Here is a 17822-nt window from a genome sequence, read left to right as displayed (position 1 = left end):
TCCAGATGAATCAAAACTCTAAATGTAAAAAATTAATTCCTAAAAGTACTGAAAGGAAAGATAAGACACTTACTTTTAAGTCAGCCTGGGGAATGCCTTTTAAAATATAACACAAACCCCAGAAGCCATAAAGAAAAAATAGATAAATTTCATTCCTTATAATTTTGTTAGTTGGAAAAACTCATAAAGTTAGGAGAGCCTGGGTGGCTCATTTGTTTGAACATCTGCTCAGATCATGATCTCACGGTTTGTGAGTTCGAGCCCTGCGTCAGGCTCCACACTGATAGTGCAGAGTCTGCTTGGAATTCTGTTTCCCTCTCTCTCTGTTCCTCCTCCCTTCACTCTCTTTCTATCAAAATAAATAAACTTAAAAAATTAATATAAACGAAGTTAGAATATATGAACAATGACCTGGGAGAACTGGGAGAATGTTAGAACAATGAACTGGGAGAAATGTTTGAAACTTGTACCACAAAGTGTTACTTTCCTTAATGTAAAAGGTATCTGCAAATCAATAAGTCAAGAACAACAAACCAATAGAAAAATGGGTGAAGGGTATGATGGACCATTCACAAAAAAGGAAATTCAAATGTCTCTCTTAAATACATAAAAATATGTCCACCCTTATTTAATATAAATGCAAAATAAAACTACCCTGGGATATCATTTCTTTCACCTATCAGATTGGCAAAGATAAAATAGTTTGACAACTTTCTGAGTTAGTGATGGTGTGGGAAAGTGTTATTCTCTTATAATCCTAGTAAGAATGTAAATTGATTCAGCTTTATAGAGGGAAATTAAGTAATATCTACCAAAACCTAAGTGTCTATATTTTTGAGTCAGCTATTTCACTTCTACATATTCTAATGCAAATAACCAAACATGTAAAATGAAATTTATAGAAATATATTGATTGTACTGGTAGTTACAATAGCAAGATATCAGAAACTATATAAACATCCATAAATAAGGTACTAGATAGATAAATTATATTCAATAGACAACCATGCAAATGTGAAAAAGAATGAACTGGCTCTACATGAATTAATATGGAACCATCTCCAAGTTATACCATTAAATGCAAAAAGCAAGGTGTGAATAGTATACTAGCTTTGCATAAATGGTGTGGGGGGAGAATATATATGAATTTGTGTTTATGTAGAATATTTCTGGAAAGCTATTGCTTTGGTGTAGGGCAATTCAGTGCCTGGGTGTAAGGCTTTCTGTATACCCTTTAGTGTAAGAAATAAGCCCACTGACCCAGTCAAAGGAGGGAGAGGAGACTCGGAGCACAGTGAAGGGAGGCTTTAATCAACATTCTTGCAAGAGGGGTGTCTGATGGACAGGCACACTAGGGGTGGTTACAGCAGGCAATTTATCTCCTACCATGCAAGTCCCTCCCCTGATTCCTCATTGGCTGAGTACAACAGAGGTTACAGCCTTACCGGGAAGTCGCCTATGCCCATGTAAGGCAAAAAGTAGTTTAATGGGAGCAAAGGTACGTTTCTTGAGGTGATGCAGAGACCTCAGTTATTTGGCGCATGCTCATTGCAAAGCCCGTGAAAAATAAGCTCCTGAAATGGAGAGAGTAAGGAGAACCAGGAAGTCAGGTATCTAAGGGTTTGGGACTCCAGTGTGTGTGTGTGTGTGTGTGCGCGCGCGCGCCAGCCGAAGAGTGATACATATTTCCAATAGGTTGTAAACCTATTGTTAACTAGACAGCACAGCTTTTATTTGGTATTTCTGAATATGAATCATCTCACTTCTCACATTTAGTATCTTTATACCACAACAATGTATTGTAATTATTTGAAAAATAACAAAAACTTGCAAGAGAAAGAAAAGGCTGTTTTCTTTCCAAAAGACAGACTGAAAGACTGTTTTCACCACAGTGAGTCCTCTGGCTCTGGGAGGGCAATGGGGGAGTCATGGGCTGGTATCCCTTTTTGGATTTGTTTCACTTTTGGTACTAATAGAGATAATCTCTCCGGATACAATTCCCAGGGAACTCCACAAACACCCACTTTCTGGCAGTATTTCAGTTGGGGCATTTTGGGGGAGCCTGTGACATATTGCTATGTTTTGGTTGAGCTGGGGAAAGGAGAATGGGAGATGCGAGGAAGATGGAGGCATGAGTGACCAGAAAGTTCAGTCCTGCTTCCCACTACATCCACACCTTTCAACTTCCCAGCCTCTGGCAGAAAAACAAAGTGGCCAGTGTATACCCAAGAAGGATTCATTTATTCATTCATGATACAAACATTTATTGAACACTATTGTTCATCAGGAACTGTAATAGAAACTGGTAATAAATACAGTAATAAATTAGATAGATGTGTTCTTACCAACAAGGAGCTTATATTCCAGCAGAAGGAAACAGTATTAAGTGCTTATACTGTTAATTATTTGCTTGCCATTGTGATAACTGCTATAATGGAAAAGTTTCAAGTTCTATGACCTAGGTGTGGAGGTCCAGGGAGGTTTCCCTGACAAAGCAAATTTAAGCCGGGAAACAGGAAAGATAGGTAGGCAATGGGGCAAGGGGTGGGACGGTATAGGAGGAAAGAGAACAGCATATGCAAAAGCCCTAAGAGAAGGAACAATCAAAGGAAGGTCAAGGGACTGGATGGAGCAAAGCCTGTGATGAGAAGTAAGGCAAGGGCTGAATTTTGCAGAGTTGAGTTAAGGATTTTGAATTTTATCCTCAGAGTTCTGGGAAGTTAACAAATGGGACTTTAAGCAATGGAGTAACAATCACATTAGCATTTCTTAAAATACCACTCTGGGGCTCCTAGGTGGCTCAGTCAGTTAAGCTTCCTGACTTCAGCTCAAGTCATTATCTCACAGTTCACAATTTCAAGCCCCTGCTTAAGATTCTGTCTCCCTCTCTTTCTGCCCCTCCCCTGCTTGCACTGTCTCTCTCTCTCTCTCAAAAATAAATAAAAGTATTTTTAAAATGGATTTAAAAAATAAAATACCACGCTGGCTGGGGGCCAAAGTGGAAAAGAGAGGACCAGTAAGAGTCTGCCATAATGATTTAAGTGAGAGATGATGGTGGCCTGGTCAGGGGAGTGATGGTGAACATAGAGGTGGACTGATTTGACAGAAATGCAGGACATGAAATTGGTAAGACACACTAATGGTTGGGTCACAGGGGGCAAGGAAGAAAAGATATTCAACAGGACTCCTACTTTCAAATAAATTAATGATGCTGGTACATTGCTTTACAAAGCATTTTTACATACATTATCTCATATTATCTGAAACTTCAATTGTGTAAACGAAGGAAGAGATCATTATTCCTGTTTTATTGGTGAGGAAACAGGTCCAGGGAGTAAACATATTTATTTTAATGAGTGAATTAATGAGTAAATCGATTAACATACTGCTTCCTTCCAGAAAGAATTTAAGATGACTAACAGTGAAACATGATGTTTCAGAAAAGCATATATTGTGGTGCCTGACTGGCTCAGTTGGTAGAACATGTGACTCTTGATCTTAGAGTCGTGAGTTCAAGCCCCACATTGGCATTAAACTTACTTAAAAAAAAAAAAAAAAGAACTTAGGGGCACTTGCCTGTCTCAACTGGTGGAGCATCTGACTCTCAATCTCAGGGTCATGAGTTTAAGCCCCCATGTTGGCCATGTAGCCTACTTAAAAAAAAGAACATATATTGGGGTACCTGGGTGGCTCAGTCAGTTATACCTCTGACTTTTAAAACACTTTTTAAAAAAGTCTTTATTTATTTACTTTGAGAGACAGAAAGAGTACAAGCTGGGAAGGGGCAGAGAGAGAGGAAGAATCCCAAGCAGGTTCTGTGCTGACAGCATGTAGGCTGCTTAGGATTCTTTCTCTCCATCTCTCTCTGCCCCTCCCCTGCTCTCTCCCTCTCTCTTTCTCTCGAATAAATAAATAAACCTTAAAAGAAGAGCATATATTAAAATGATGCAAAAGATGAATAGAGATGGAGATAAAATAGCAAAAATGAGACTAAAAATGCACATTACAATCTATCTGTAAACATGGTGTCCACACACTAGAAGTTTATCTCTGAGCCTCCCAGGATCTGATTTCCCAAGATTTCACAGTTTGTGGTAAAGACTGGACTCAAACATAGGTCAGGTCCAGCTCAGGTCCCATACATACATTCGACTTCATTATTAGCCTATAATCCAAACTACCACTAGGAAGTTCTCTCTATTCAGGCTTCTTTTAATACCTCTCAAGGATTTCTGCTTCTAGATAGAGCAAACTAGTTTGATACTATAGCCCCTGTTGATAATAACCAGAAAAACTGAATAAAATATTTCACATATCTGCCTGAAGGCATCAAGGCATCAAGGATTTAAGGGATCAAGATCTCATGGAGAAGAGAAGCACAGAGAGGTAAGCCTGACAGAGTGTAATTTTTCCCTTTAGGACATTTGCTGAGTGACAATTGGTGGATGACAGCCTGAGAATCTGAGCAGATCTTCTGGCAATCTTGCAGGGATGGAGGATATAAATTGGAGTTCCAGGGCCACCAGGATGAAGGGCTTCAATAAATACCCCAGGTTTTCAATCAGGACCCCTGAAGGACTCTACTCCAGGAGTAAAGGTAATAGGAAATAGACCAATGCTTACAAAGACTGAAACCCAGTTCTGCTTGTTTGTTTTTAGGCACTCATTTAATGGAGATTTTTATTCCTGCTGACATTGTTATGGATGCTATTATTGTTTATCTAATAAAGTTGTAAATGTTGAAACAGTATAGGATGGTTAAAATTTTTTTTTATTGTGGTAGAAAACGCATACCATAAAATTTATCATCTTAATCATTTTTAAGTATACAATTCAGTATTGTTAAGTATGTTTACATTGTTGTGAAAGAGATCTCCAAAACCTTTTCATCTTGCAGAATTGAAACTTGAACTCCCTCATACTCCCTCCCCTCAGGCTCTGGTAAGTATCATTCTACTTTCTATATCATTAATTTGACTAATTTAGATACTTCATGTAAGTGGAATCATACAGTATTTATCCCTTTATGACTGGCTTATTTCACTTAACATAATGTCCTCAAGGTTCATCCATGTTGTAGCATGTGACAGGATTCCCTTCCCTTTTAGGGCTGAATATTCCATTGTATGTATATACCAAATTTTGATTATCCATTCATCCTATGATGGACATTTGGGTTGCTTCTTCCTCCTGGCTATTGTGAATAGTGCTGTGGATATGGGTGTGCAAGTACCTCTTTGAGACCCTGCATTCAATTCTTTTGAAAATATACCCAAAATGGGATTGCTGGATCATATGGTAGTTCTATTTTAAACTTTTTGAGTAACTGCCATACTGTTTTCCAAAGTGGTTGCATCATTTTACAATCCTACCAAAAACTTCTCAATTCCCACCAATACTTGTTATTTTCTGTTTGTTTGTTTTTTTTAAATAGCCATCCTAATGGATGTAATGTAATATCTCAATGTAGAGGGTTTTTTTGAAAAATAAAAAGTTGACACACATTAGTTTCGGGTGTGCAACATAGGGATTAGACAAGTCTTCACATTATGCTATGCTCACCACAAGTGTAGTTACCCATCTGTCACTATATGACGCTATTACAGTACCATTGACTATATTCCCTATGCTGTGCCTTTTATTCCCATGACTTATTCATTCCATAACTGGAAGCCTGTACCTCCCACTCCCCTTCACCCATTTTACCCACTTCTCCACTCCCTTCCCTCTGGCAACCATTAGTCTGTTTTCTGTGGGTCTGTCTCTTTTGTCTGTTTGTTCTTAGATTCCACATATAAGTGAAATCACATAGAATTTATCTTTCTCTATATGACTTATTTCACTAAACAAACAAACATAGGGGTTCATATGTTTTTGAACTAGTGTTTTCATTTTCTTTGATTAAATAACCAGTAGTAGACTGGGTTGTGTGGTATTTCTACTTTTAATATCTCAGTGTAGTTTTGATTTGCATTTTTCTCATGATTAGTGATATTGAGCATCTTTTTATGTGCTTTTTTTGGCCATTTGTATAGTGTCTGTGGAAAGACATCTATTCAAATCCTTTGCCTTGTTTGCCTTGTTACTGCTCTATCCTTGCGCCTAGAATATTCAACACATAGGTACTCAATAAATGTTAAATGAATAGTTGAAAGACAACCTTGACATTCAAGGAAGGCCTTAGCTCAAAGGAATGCTCTGATGGGAGTTGTAAGCCTCTATGACAGGCCAGGATGGAGAACTATTTGTCCTTTAAGTGCTTCTGAAATCACATGAAGTCTGCTCAGCTCCGCAAAATAGAATCAACTTTAAGCACTGACATTTCAGGCAAAGACCATGATCCAAGACTTAAAGGAAACAGATGCCTGCAGGTGATCGCTGTCCAAACTCCTTAGACTGCCTGCCTGAAGCTCTTCATCCCTTGGCTCTAGACTCATTTTTTCCTGCTACTTGCCACCTCTCACCCTTATCTCTAGCTATCAGAATGACTTGCAGTTCCTGACTGCTTTACTCCATTCCAACCCCTTTGACTCCTTGTCTGTTAGATTTTAGCTTAAATGCCACTCCCCTCCAGGAAGCCTTCATTAATTCACAATCCCAAGATTGGACAAGTTGCCTCTCCTTATGCACCCATAACACCTTGCACTCACTCCAATGGTGGTTATCACCACTCTGTGTTAGAACCTCCTGTCCATTTTTCATTTTCCACATGCTTAGACTTGAGCTCCTTGAGGGCAGACCCTGGTCCTTCTTGTGTCCTTAGTGCCTAGCTCAGGACCTGGCCCCTATAGAAACTCTGAATATTTGTCGAGTGGAAGAGTTAATGAATGTACTGTTAAAATCAAGATTCCTGAAAGAGTCTGAGGGTGTGGTAGTTGAAAAGTACTTCAGAGGTCACTGTCTCTGTAAGATGTTCCCATCCACAATGTTTTCCTGAAACCATTTTTCATGATTGTTAGGCAACAACTACAGAATGAAATAATTATATGTTACTTCCAGGTCCCTGCTGTTAGGGTTCTCCTGGTTCTCTGCCTACTCTTTAATAGGGCCATCAACCTACTATGCAATTCTCACCACACCCTCTTCTCTCCCTCTGGTCAGTTACACTTACCATTTTGTTTATATATAATAGAAGTATTTATTTAATGTGTGTGCATTTAATATATGCCCAAAACAGCTGTCTTAGTCATGTAGCAGTGCCTGGAGGGCAGGTGCATCATGCCTTTCTCCATCCCAAATTTGGCACGGTGCCATGAGAAAGCAGGTGCATCTGAGAGGAGATAATTATTGGAGTGGCTTTGTGTTCACAAGGAGGATACATACGAGCTATAGCCATTATAAGGGTCTGAGAGTACTTCATTTCCTACCAAAAATCTACTTCACTGCATCATCAGCTGGCGTTTTCTCTGGAACCACAGTCATTCCAGGTCCATCCAGCACCACAATGCACTGGCAGATTTTGAGCCAAGAGGCTGGAACTTTTAGGATTGAGGGACATCTTGGATGTGACATGGAAAGGGATTCAAAGGAAGGCCAAATGAGAGATCTCATTTTCCCCCAAGATACAAAGAGGTAGTATGTAGAAACATTTACAGGGGTTGGTTTTCCTAACTAGATCATGACGGACACACTATCTGTAAGTACCTTACTTACCTGTTGACATGTTTGTTTTCTGTAGCCCCACCACAACCAATAGAATGTAAGCTCCATGGGGGCAGAACCTTTGCTTTGTTTACTGTCTTCTCTCCTATACTCAGAACAGCAGCTGGCACATACTAGGCACTCAGAAATTCACCCTTGAATGGGCTCAGGTGTTAAAACAATAGGACACTCCCAGCATCCGGAGAATAGGTAGGGGTTGCTGGAGGGAAAGTGATGACTACATGGGTGTAAAGGACTGAAATTTATTGGGACTAGGACATTAGCCACTGCAGTGACAAAATGACAGTGAGCTGCTCAGTCAGTCTTCTGAGGGGGCAGTAAGTCATGGTCAAGTCCAACCACTGCCCTCAGACATTTGGGTGTTATCTCATAACTCTGGATTGGACACCATAGACTCTCTGGTCTCTGATAAGACTCCTTGGGAGCTGTGCAAATGGTCCAGGGGACTATCCATTGCTGACATCTCCTCTGTTGCTTACTTCGGAACCCCTACAAAGCTCCTGTTGTGGAGTGGCACAGCTTGCATTTGAACTTGCTCCTTCTCCTGAAGCTTAAAATCTGTGCATTCACTCATTGTTCCAAAATTTATAACCTCAAGTCTACATAGACATTCTTGTAACCCTTGATGTCCTTAAACTTGTTGCTCCTCAGATTAGCTTGGATCTGCCTTTGGCCAGTCTTGAAGGGGACAGTCTCCAGGGTGATGCTGGCCCTGTGTTGAGGTTTGAGGACTCCAATGCTGTAGCATAGAAAACAGAATGTTAGAAAATCATACCCAATATGATAACTCCAAAGCTCTTTCCACTCAGCAACCAGGGCTTTTCTTTCATCGTGTTTTCAGAGACTGGCCTTGGCACCTGTCACCAGAAAGAAGGATAGTGATAACCCCAAGACAAAATGGAAGTGAAGGCTGAATACCCCCAGAACTCACAGAACTCTCTGCTGTTTCTTGAAGAGACCACTTCCTTCCACAGTCAGCACACAATCTGCAACATGCTCTGAGAGGGGGTTTGAAAACAGCACCTGTATGGAGAGTGGCTGATTCACAATGGCAGCTCCTAAAACCTAAACAGAGAAATCCAGGGAAGAGGAAGGGAACAGAAAATTAATCTCATTCCCCAATTCACTAAACCCTTGATTGGGCCCACTTCAACAGGAAGATGACTTGTATCTTCAGTGTCTGTTAATGCTTTCTATTATAGTTGCTGGAAATTTTTCCTTGTAGAGTTCTACTATATGTAAGACTAGGACTTTAAAATCTTTCTTACTGTTTCCTTTCTTTTCCATAATCCCCAATTTATTATGACTGAAATATCATCATACTGGGGAGTTTCTGTGCTGATGGCATTTTATAGGTCACTTTTTCTGTTATGAATTCAAGAATGTTAGCTGTGCAATTGTGTAAGCAATTGCTCCTTAGTTGTATTTCCTGAAGAGCTGGACTTCTGTGACCCAGGTTTTTCCAACTATGGGTTAAAACCAACTCGATGGATTGTTGTTAATGTTTTTAAAGAATGAAATAGAAGAAAATATTAGTGTATATCACACAAGATATTGTTATGTAAAACTTCGTTTCATTTATACATGCATAGATGTTTGTACAAAATATTTTACATCCCTCAACCCAGCATATGGAAAAGTCTGATAAATTGGAGTCTCTAGTGATGTTTCCTCTGCTCCAAGGATTTCATCCAAGTGTAAACTAATCAATCTCAAGGATTCTCATGCATAATTTGAGTGGATAGAATCTTCTTTGGCACTTTTTTATTGCACTTCCACTCCATCCCTTTTCTTCTTCTTAACATAACTGGCTCATTTCTTTTCACACCAGTGTGTGAGTGAAAAGCAATGGGACATTCAAGGCTGTAGACAGATGGAAGCAAACCTGGAAACCCTCCCTAAAACAGACTCCCGTGGCTGGGCTTGCCAGACACACCCCACCATGGGGCCCCACAGGCTCATTTGGCAGGGTCTAGGAGGCTGCTTGGCCTTGGGGAGATAGCACTGGAAGAGATCCATGAAGTCTTCCCACTCAGAGGACCACAGAATGTCACAGCAGGCAGTGTCCTCAGAGGCCAGCTAGTCTAATCCTCTCATTTGACAGTTCAAGAAGCAGAGACCCAGGGCCTTGTCTAAGAATGCACAGCCAGGAAATGGCAAATCACACCTAAGCTGATCTCAGTCAGTGCTTTCCTCCCCACTCAGGTTTCTCCCATCTGAGCTCATAGTTCCTTATGTTGACCCTGGGGAAAGCCATCAGTAGAAGGTGGCACAAGGGAGGCATCTCTCCTTGTCCTTTCCATGAAACCTGCTCAAGGTCCATCCATAAGGCTTTTAATGGTGCAAAAGGATGGACATACTGTCCAATGTTTTCAGATGAAAACATGTTCTGATGCCTCATGTTCTGAGGCATTGGACATCCTGTCCAATGTTTTCAGATGAAAACATGTTCTGAGCCTCATGGTCTGATAGGGAGGTATTTGGGGACACCAGAAGAGTCAGAGGCAAGAGTCAGAGCCTGCTCTCCTGAACAGACTCTCAGAGGGCTCCCACCCCAGCCAGATCTCCAGGGGCCCCCAGGCCACTTACATTAATCATGATGCCTGGATAAGCTAAGGTGATGATCTTGTCCACCAGAATCTTTTCCAGACTGTTCTTCTCTTCGCCCAGGGCACTGATGCGGATCAGCTTGTCTGTTGACAGGTACTGGCTATACTGGGAATAGGGAATTCTGCAGGAATGGGTCTTTGCTAGGGAGAAAACAAAAAGATAAGATGAGTGTAGCTGGGAAAATCAGCTAGGCCTTGGATGGATCTGGGGGACCTTTCTTTGGGAAAGTGGCTTAATACAAACATGTATTAAGCCCCAGTGAAACAGGCACTAAGTTTTCAGGTGAGAGGCTGAGGTTAAGAAAGGCAAAATGGTTTCCCCAAGGTCATTCTACTGGTAAATGGATAAGCTGAGGTTCTAACAAAAGTCTGGAGGCCTCCAAAGCTCAGGCTTCCCCTATTAAACCAGGCTCCTTTCCTTGAGGTAGTAAAGGGAAGGGATTGGGTGGAAGAGAAAGGAGAGAAGAAAAAGAAGAGGAGAAGGGAGGGAGGAAAAGAGGGAGAGAGGGGGAGAGAGAGGAAAGGAGGGAAGGAGGGGAGAAGGAATCTGTGCCGAAGGGGACATTAGGAAGACTGGTGTCACAGGGGTGTGTCCCCAGAATCCTTGTTGGCTGGCTTGTCCCCACTGGCATTTCCATAACCCACTCTGTATACACAGACCATCCCTGTGCCCATACCCAGAGCCCATACCTTCTTCAGGAGAAAGTGTGATGAAGGCTGTGTCCTGCCAGAAAGGGGGCAGGGGGCTGCCATCATGCAGCAGGGACTGGGCACTCAGGTTCACTTTGAGGTCCTTGAACTGGAGTGACATGTTGAGGGCCAGCAGGACAAACCGTATGTCCTGGCCCATGTTGGGCGGGTCGAGCAGCTGGAATTTCAAGGAGACCTGGACTATATCACTGGGCCGAAGGGAAGGCATATGCAGGCTCCGAGGGCTGTCCCTGTTCAGTGGCACAGGTGTGGAATGTTGTGAGTCTGCTTTGTGGGGGCCTTCAGACCTTCTAGCCTTCAGCTTCTGAAGAGCTCTCATAAACACCAGCCTCTCCTGGGGGGAACCTGGAAGGACAGAGATGGCACCGGCTGTGGACCAGTGTGACCCAGGAGTGCAAGCCTTGGCTGAACACCGCAGGTGTGTCAAAACCCTCGTTTCCAACAATGAACACTGCCTACCTTGCATCAAGAGCTTTCTAAGTGTCAGCTTTGCTGAGCATTTCACACCATTCATCCTCACCTCAACCATGAGAGGGATGTATTGTTATTATTTATTATTATTATTTTTTAGCAGTGCCCATGTGAAAGTGGTGTCCCCAGTAGAGATAAGATGGCCCTTTAGACCTTCTCTTCAGTTCCATGAAAGGCCTAGAACTGTTTTTTCTTAAATCACTAGCACTGTTTTATTTATTTGCTTGTTTACTTACTTACATTTTGACCCCTTTTACCCATTTCTCCCATCCCACCCCCCTTCATCTGGTAACCACCAATCTGTATTCTGTACCTATGAACTTGGTTTCTTTTCCATGTTTGTTTTTTTTTTTTAGACTCCACACATAAGAGAGAAAATCATACAGTATTTGTCTTTGTCTGACTCATTTCAGTTAGCATAATGCCCTCAAGGTCCATCCGTATTGTGGCAAATGGCAAGATATCTTTTTTTTCTTTTTGTGATTGAATAATATTCCATTGTATACATATACTACATTTTGTTTAGCCATTCATCCATCAGTGGACACTTGGGCTGTTTCCATAGCTTGACTATTGTAAATAATGCTACAGTGAACATGAGGGTGCATATATTTTTTCAAGTTGGTGTTTTCATTTTCTTCAGACAAATACCCAATAGTGTGATTGCTGGGTCATATGGTAGTTCTATTTTTAATTTTTTGAGAAACCTCCATACTGTTTCCCACAGTGGCTGTACCAGTTTGCATTCCCACAACAGTGCATGAGAGTTCCTTTTTCTCCACATCCTTACCACCACCACCACCAACATAATCCATATACAGATGAGGAAAATGGGGCTCAGAGAGGTCACATCACTTGTCGAAATTCCACAACTGGCAAACGGCAGAATCCAGGTGGAAACCAAATCTGCCCAGCATGAAAATCTGTGCTCATGACCCCTAGACTCTATCCTGCCTTCTTCACGGGAAAGACAAAGGCCCTTTAAGCTTCTTAAAGATAGCAGCACGGTGTGATTTCCTGTTCTAGAACCAATTGATTGGTGAGGTGTAGACTAATTCCTGGAAATGAGAAACTGAGAAGCCACAGTTTAAAAAGAAAAAAAGAAAGAAAGAAAGAAAAAGAAAGAAAGCAAATGAAAGGAAAGGAAAGGAAAGGAAAGGAAAGGAAAGGAAAGGAAAGGAAAGGAAAGGAAAGGAAAAAAAGAAAAAGAAAAGAAAAGTATTTAGGCAAGCTGAGCTCCCAGAGAGGTGTGGCTTTAGTACTGGGGAGGCACTGTAGCCAAGATATGCAGGAATAGTCACCCATGCTTCCCTAATAATACCCCCACTGCTTTCACTAAGCAATCACTATCCCCAGTGACTGTCTCCACCCTCACCCCAGTGCATCCCCACAATCTCCCCAGGTAGAGGCCACTTTTTTATCCTCTTGCCCTGGGGGTCATTCTAAGCCTCGTTCCAGGCAGAAAAGGATCTCAAAGCATCTGCTTTAGCAAGAGTGGGCCCAGGGAGATGTGAATCAGATTTAGCTCACCTGTGGTCGGCTCTACAGGCTGAGTGGGAGAAGACCAAATACTGCCTGACTAATCAGCACCCTCAGGCCCAAAGGAATATAGCTCCAAACCCCCAAGCTCACATTGGAACCCCATGGACCTCTAGTGAATGCTGTCACTGCCCACCTACATCCCCTTGGAGCTTGCTAGTTCAATGCCCATGTGCCCTACTTTCAAATTCTAGCACTTTCCACTCTTTGTCTGAGGCTTTGTTTGCCACCAGAGCTGCTTTAGCCGGTGCATGGAACAGGCCAAAAGTGCTAGGGACTTTACACGGCAAGGAGCAGGCTTCAACCCTTGACTAGCCCCTTGCCTCTTGGATGGGATAAATCTGTGGTGCTGTTCTACACTTTACTCTGAATCCCTGATAGGGTTGCCAGACTTAGCAAATAAAAATACAGGGCCATTTAAATCGAGTTTCAGATTAACAACAAAGAATTTGGGACATGGTTAGACTAAAGCATTATTTGTCCTGTATTTTCCCTGGCAACCCCACTCGCAGAGCTCCCCAGCAGCAGCTGAGCTCCAGCTGCCTGTGCTGCTAACCAGCTTGACGAGGTGCCCTGTGTTGGCTTCCTCCCTTCCCCTATCTCCCTTGCTCACTCTCCTTCCTTCCAGGAGTTCCTGGATGGCCTCACAGATAAACCACTTGTCCTTGAATCCTTGCCTCAGGATCTGTTCTGGCACCCAGAACAAGATAGCCCCAGAGTGGATGGAGGGGAAGGGGGTGATGAACAGCATGCTGAGCTGTGTTCATTGCTTGCCTCTCATTGTGTAACCCCTTCCTATGCTCAGACTCTGGAACTTGTCTGTGGGTCCCAAAGGCCCTCATAGACAAACCATAGATACCTACTGGCCAGCCCTCCTAGCACCTGCTCAGCTAACTGCCACTCCCCCACTTTCCTGATTCACTTTTGCTTAGCTTTTCTTCCTCACTTAGCTTCTGGCCTTCATGGACTGTGTATTTTTGATTGGCCTCCCAGGGGGTTGGACCTAGTGCTTGGTCTTTCTCAAATTTTGGAAATTAGTTCACACCTGACTACCTTAACTGTCTATTTGTCCCTGTTGACTAGAGTAAGAAGCCCCTGCCAGGTCTCCCACCTCTCAGAACCGTCCTCTGCAGCAGGTGGGGGTGGGAGTAAACATGTGGCCTTGGTGTTGGTTGGGGGTCTGGACTGTCCTCCAAACACTCACTAAAAGTTAATTAATCAATATGTTACATGAAATTAATTAAATTAACTAATATGATAGGGTTTACAGATCCCCTGCCATCTTCAGAAGGAGGGTAACTTTCCAAGAAGGCAGCCATGAGGGATTCGCATCCCACACTGGTGGGATGCCTGTTACTGGCCCTACAGGTCCATGTGACCATCTTGTGGAGGCTGCTCACTGGCCTGTGGGATGTGGGGTGGCGGTGAGCACAAGGAAGTGAGGCAATGGGAACATCTCAACTGAGACCTTAAAACTGAAGGGCTGAGGAGACAAGGGGACCTGAGTTATATCCCTCAGATGCCTTCTGGTTCCCCAGAGGGCCACCCCAGCTGGCTGGGAGGTTCCCTGGGGTGGGGAGGAAGGAGCCCACAGGACTTGGACTCTGGCAGGGATTGACTCAGTCATACCTTCTATGTATTTGTAGTTCTCTGTGACATCATCTCGCTCATCACTTTGAATGCTCTTGGTGCTGATAAAATTGCCAACAGTATTCGTGTCCCGGTGAATTTTCTGCTCCTTCCCTCCGTAGACAAGCCAGGACATGCAGTCAGCATTGACCATGGAAAAGGCAAAGGCTGTGTCATAGTTCAGATCCACCTCTCCCTCTTTGATGGCTCTGACAGAGGCAGGGCCACAGCAGTAGAGGCCTGAAGGAGAACAGAAGAGCCACGATGGGTCATTGCTGCAGGGTCAGGCAGGGGTAAGGGCGGTTTCTGGGGAGTGGGTTCCACCTTTCTTCTGGACAGCCTCACCATTGCTCGTCTCCTGAGGGGTGGCATCCAGCACCTGCCAGCCTCCATATCCGGGAGGGAGGTCCTTTCGGGCCATCCAACACTCATTCCACACATGAAAATTCCTGAAGGAGAAGCCAGAGGAGTCAGTGTCAAAGAAGGCAAGAGAGAGCTTGTAGTGCTTGTGTTCTTTCCAGAGCAAGGCAGGGGCCGATGGGTACATGGACCGCTAAATAGAAAGACAGATTTAATGCACCCTAAGCCTTCAAACTCTATGGGTGAGTAGTGGCAGCTTTTCCTCCTGTGAGCCTTGACTTGCCCAGAAAAGAGCTTTCTTCTGTGAATAGAGAGTATTAACTCTATATTAACTGGAATTAACTGAAGTTAAATATCCCTCTCTCTCTCCCAAAGGTCCTCATGGCCTTTCTTGTGTGTGCTGCTGAGTCACAGGGGCAGACATGGGTGTGTCTGGAGGTGGGGCTTCAGGCCCTCCTGTAGTCAGAGCTATAGGCTGAGTATTAAATGAAGGAGATGGCAAAGAGGGAAATCTCACCCAGGGCAGAAAGCTGTTGTGATGTGAGGATTCTAAACTCAGAATCTTTTTTGTGTTCAGCTATGTCTCAGCCTTCGAGGTGGGGATACAGGGCCCTGGGACTGGTAAAAGTGAGGCGGGTCTGGGAGAATAGCAGGCTTGTGGGCACAGTCCTGCCCCACTATCTGCTGGTGGAGTTTGCCTTGGAAAGAGACAGAGAGGTGGTCTCTCACCAGACAGTGTCCTTCTTCTTATTCTCCAAGATCCTGCCTGTGCTGTCATAATACTCATCTATGATCAGGTTTCCATCTGTGTCGTGGCCAGAGTCAAAGTTGGTGATCACACGGGTGGGGATCCCCAGGCACCTCATTACTGCAGAAAGAGCAAAAAAAAAAAAAAAAACCAACCAAACAAACAAAAACAAAACTCCTGTGGGCTGTGGATTCAGGAATTCTATGGATTCCTGGATGTAGGGCCCTGGGCCCAGGGAAACCATTCTTTGGCACCTGCAGGACTAGTCAGGGGAGCTGTCTGGAGCACTGGGTTGATGATATTGCCAACCTCTCTCCCCACCTTCCTGAACTCCTCTCCGGGGCTCATGGAAGAGACACTGTGCAGAGGCTGGGCTTCTGGTTGCTCAGAGAAGCACTGCCAGGGCCGACAGAAACTCCAGCAAGTTGTGAGTCCCTGACTTTGCAAGCAGGACTACTCAGTGGCCTAACTTGGTCTTGCTCATCTCTTGGCTGTGAATCTCCATCTTCAAACCAAATGCTAGAATTTCAGCTCAGACCATCAGATACTTAGACAAAGTGTCTGTGGCTTGGATTCCTCCTTTTCTATGGGTGTATTGTCTTGGAAGCTTATAAAGGAAAGTGTCACAAAGGAAGGCAGAAAAGGAAGGAAACTGTGTAACAAAAGCTTAGAAAAGTGAAGGTTTGTACCCAGTAGAGAAATTCTAGAAAGGAGGTACTACATTGTTTTTATTCCTGAGAGGGCATCTTTCCCTCTGCCAGCCAACTTCTGTGCTTTGTCCCTTGCCATATTTCCCCCATTCTGCACTCTTTAAGTATAGCAATATCCCCCAGCCCACCCTACTGCCGATGTCCTGGGGACCCTGTCCCTTCAAGTCCAGCATTGGCAGCCCACCCCATTTAATAATAATGATGATGATGGTGATGATGATAATAATAAAATTCAATAATATCAGCCAGGCATATTGCTATATTATCCTCAGGACAACTCTACACAGAAGCTACCATTATTATCCTCATTTTAAAGATTAAGAATCAGGGGCACCTGGGTGGCTCAGTTGGTTGGGCGGCCGGCTTTGGCTCAGGTCATGATCTCGCAGTCTGTGAGTTTGAGCCCCATGTCAGGCCCTGAGCTGACAGTTCAGAGCCTGGAACCTACTTCGGATTCTGTGTAACCCCCCCTCTGCCCCTCCCCCATTTGTGCTCTGTCTTGCTGTCTCTCAAAAATAAATGTTAAAAAAATTAAAAAAAAAAAAAGAATCAGAGGCTAAGAGGGTCACCTGGGTGGCTCAGTTGGTTAAGGGTCTGGCTCTCGGTTTCTGCTCAAGTCATGATCTCACAAACCGTGAGATCAAGCCCCTCCTTGGGGGCAGTTTCTCTGCCTGCTCAATCTCAAGATTGAGCCTGCTGAAGATTCTCTCTCTCCCTCTCTCTATGCCCCTCCCCACCTCACAGGTGTGCATGCTCTCTCTCTCTCTCTCTCAAAACAAATAAATAAACTTTAAAAAAATCAGAGGCTAAGAAAAGTTGGCAACCTTGACTAACGTCAAATGGCTAGGAAGTGGCAGACCTATCACTCAAATCCCGATTTCACTGCTGGGCTCGTACTCAATTCTGAGCCCACCTCCCAGTATTGTGCACACAGTTCAGCATTCTAGTATTTTTCCCTTATTAGACATTTCATGCATTTTCCTATGTTAACAATTATTTGCACAAAGCCTCTCCAGGTCAGGGTGTAGAGACATCTCTGGATATAGCTCGGAAAGAGGGGGAGAGGATCCCAAAAGGGAACCTGGAGCTCTCCTTGGCACAGCTCTGTGCAAGGCCAAGGAATGAGGGCAGGGAGTGAGCAGAGCTGACAAGTGAGTTGTAGGTGGAGGTAACACAGGACCGCCTCAGAGGGGAGGGTGAGGTTGGAAAAGCTGCCACTAAAGGAACATGGGACAGGAATAAGGCAAGAGCACTCAGGTGACTCAGGAGCATTGCGTGAGCACATCTGTGCTAAGATTACAGTCAGGAGGGTGGGTAACACTTCTGATAATAAGAGAAGGTGCCAAGGAGGGATGGGCAGGGAAAGCAGGAAACAAGCCTCCA

At 43.6% G+C, this 17822-nt stretch overlaps 2 protein-coding genes across 2 annotated transcripts in view; one reads left to right on the top strand and one right to left on the bottom strand.

Annotated features, from left to right (window-relative positions):
• The window catches only part of CCNDBP1 (cyclin D1 binding protein 1), a 78267-nt gene that overhangs the window by 35015 nt on the left and 25430 nt on the right, over nucleotides 1-17822 (top strand). The window contains exons 12-13 of the transcript XR_009606045.3: nucleotides 4420-4597; nucleotides 4898-4941. The gene's annotated coding sequence lies outside the window, so the exon portion shown is untranslated. The remainder of the gene's footprint in view (nucleotides 1-4419; nucleotides 4598-4897; nucleotides 4942-17822) is intronic.
• TGM5 (transglutaminase 5) overlaps nucleotides 7920-17822 on the bottom strand; it is a 31084-nt gene continuing 21181 nt past the window's right edge. The window contains exons 7-13 of the mRNA XM_078447728.2: nucleotides 15711-15849; nucleotides 14967-15070; nucleotides 14622-14861; nucleotides 10962-11327; nucleotides 10252-10412; nucleotides 8594-8727; nucleotides 7920-8401 (exon numbers count right to left, since the gene is read on the bottom strand). Of these exons, the coding sequence (XP_078303854.1) occupies nucleotides 8248-8401; nucleotides 8594-8727; nucleotides 10252-10412; nucleotides 10962-11327; nucleotides 14622-14861; nucleotides 14967-15070; nucleotides 15711-15849 (1298 nt within the window). The 3' untranslated portion in view covers nucleotides 7920-8247. The remainder of the gene's footprint in view (nucleotides 8402-8593; nucleotides 8728-10251; nucleotides 10413-10961; nucleotides 11328-14621; nucleotides 14862-14966; nucleotides 15071-15710; nucleotides 15850-17822) is intronic.

The sequence above is a fragment of the Panthera onca genome, chromosome B3, assembly GCF_046562875.1.
Source record: "Panthera onca isolate mPanOnc1 chromosome B3, mPanOnc1 haplotype 2, whole genome shotgun sequence".
NCBI lineage: Eukaryota > Metazoa > Chordata > Mammalia > Carnivora > Felidae > Panthera > Panthera onca.
Note: the sequence above shows the minus strand (reverse complement) of the source record. Positions and strands in the feature narration are given on the sequence as shown.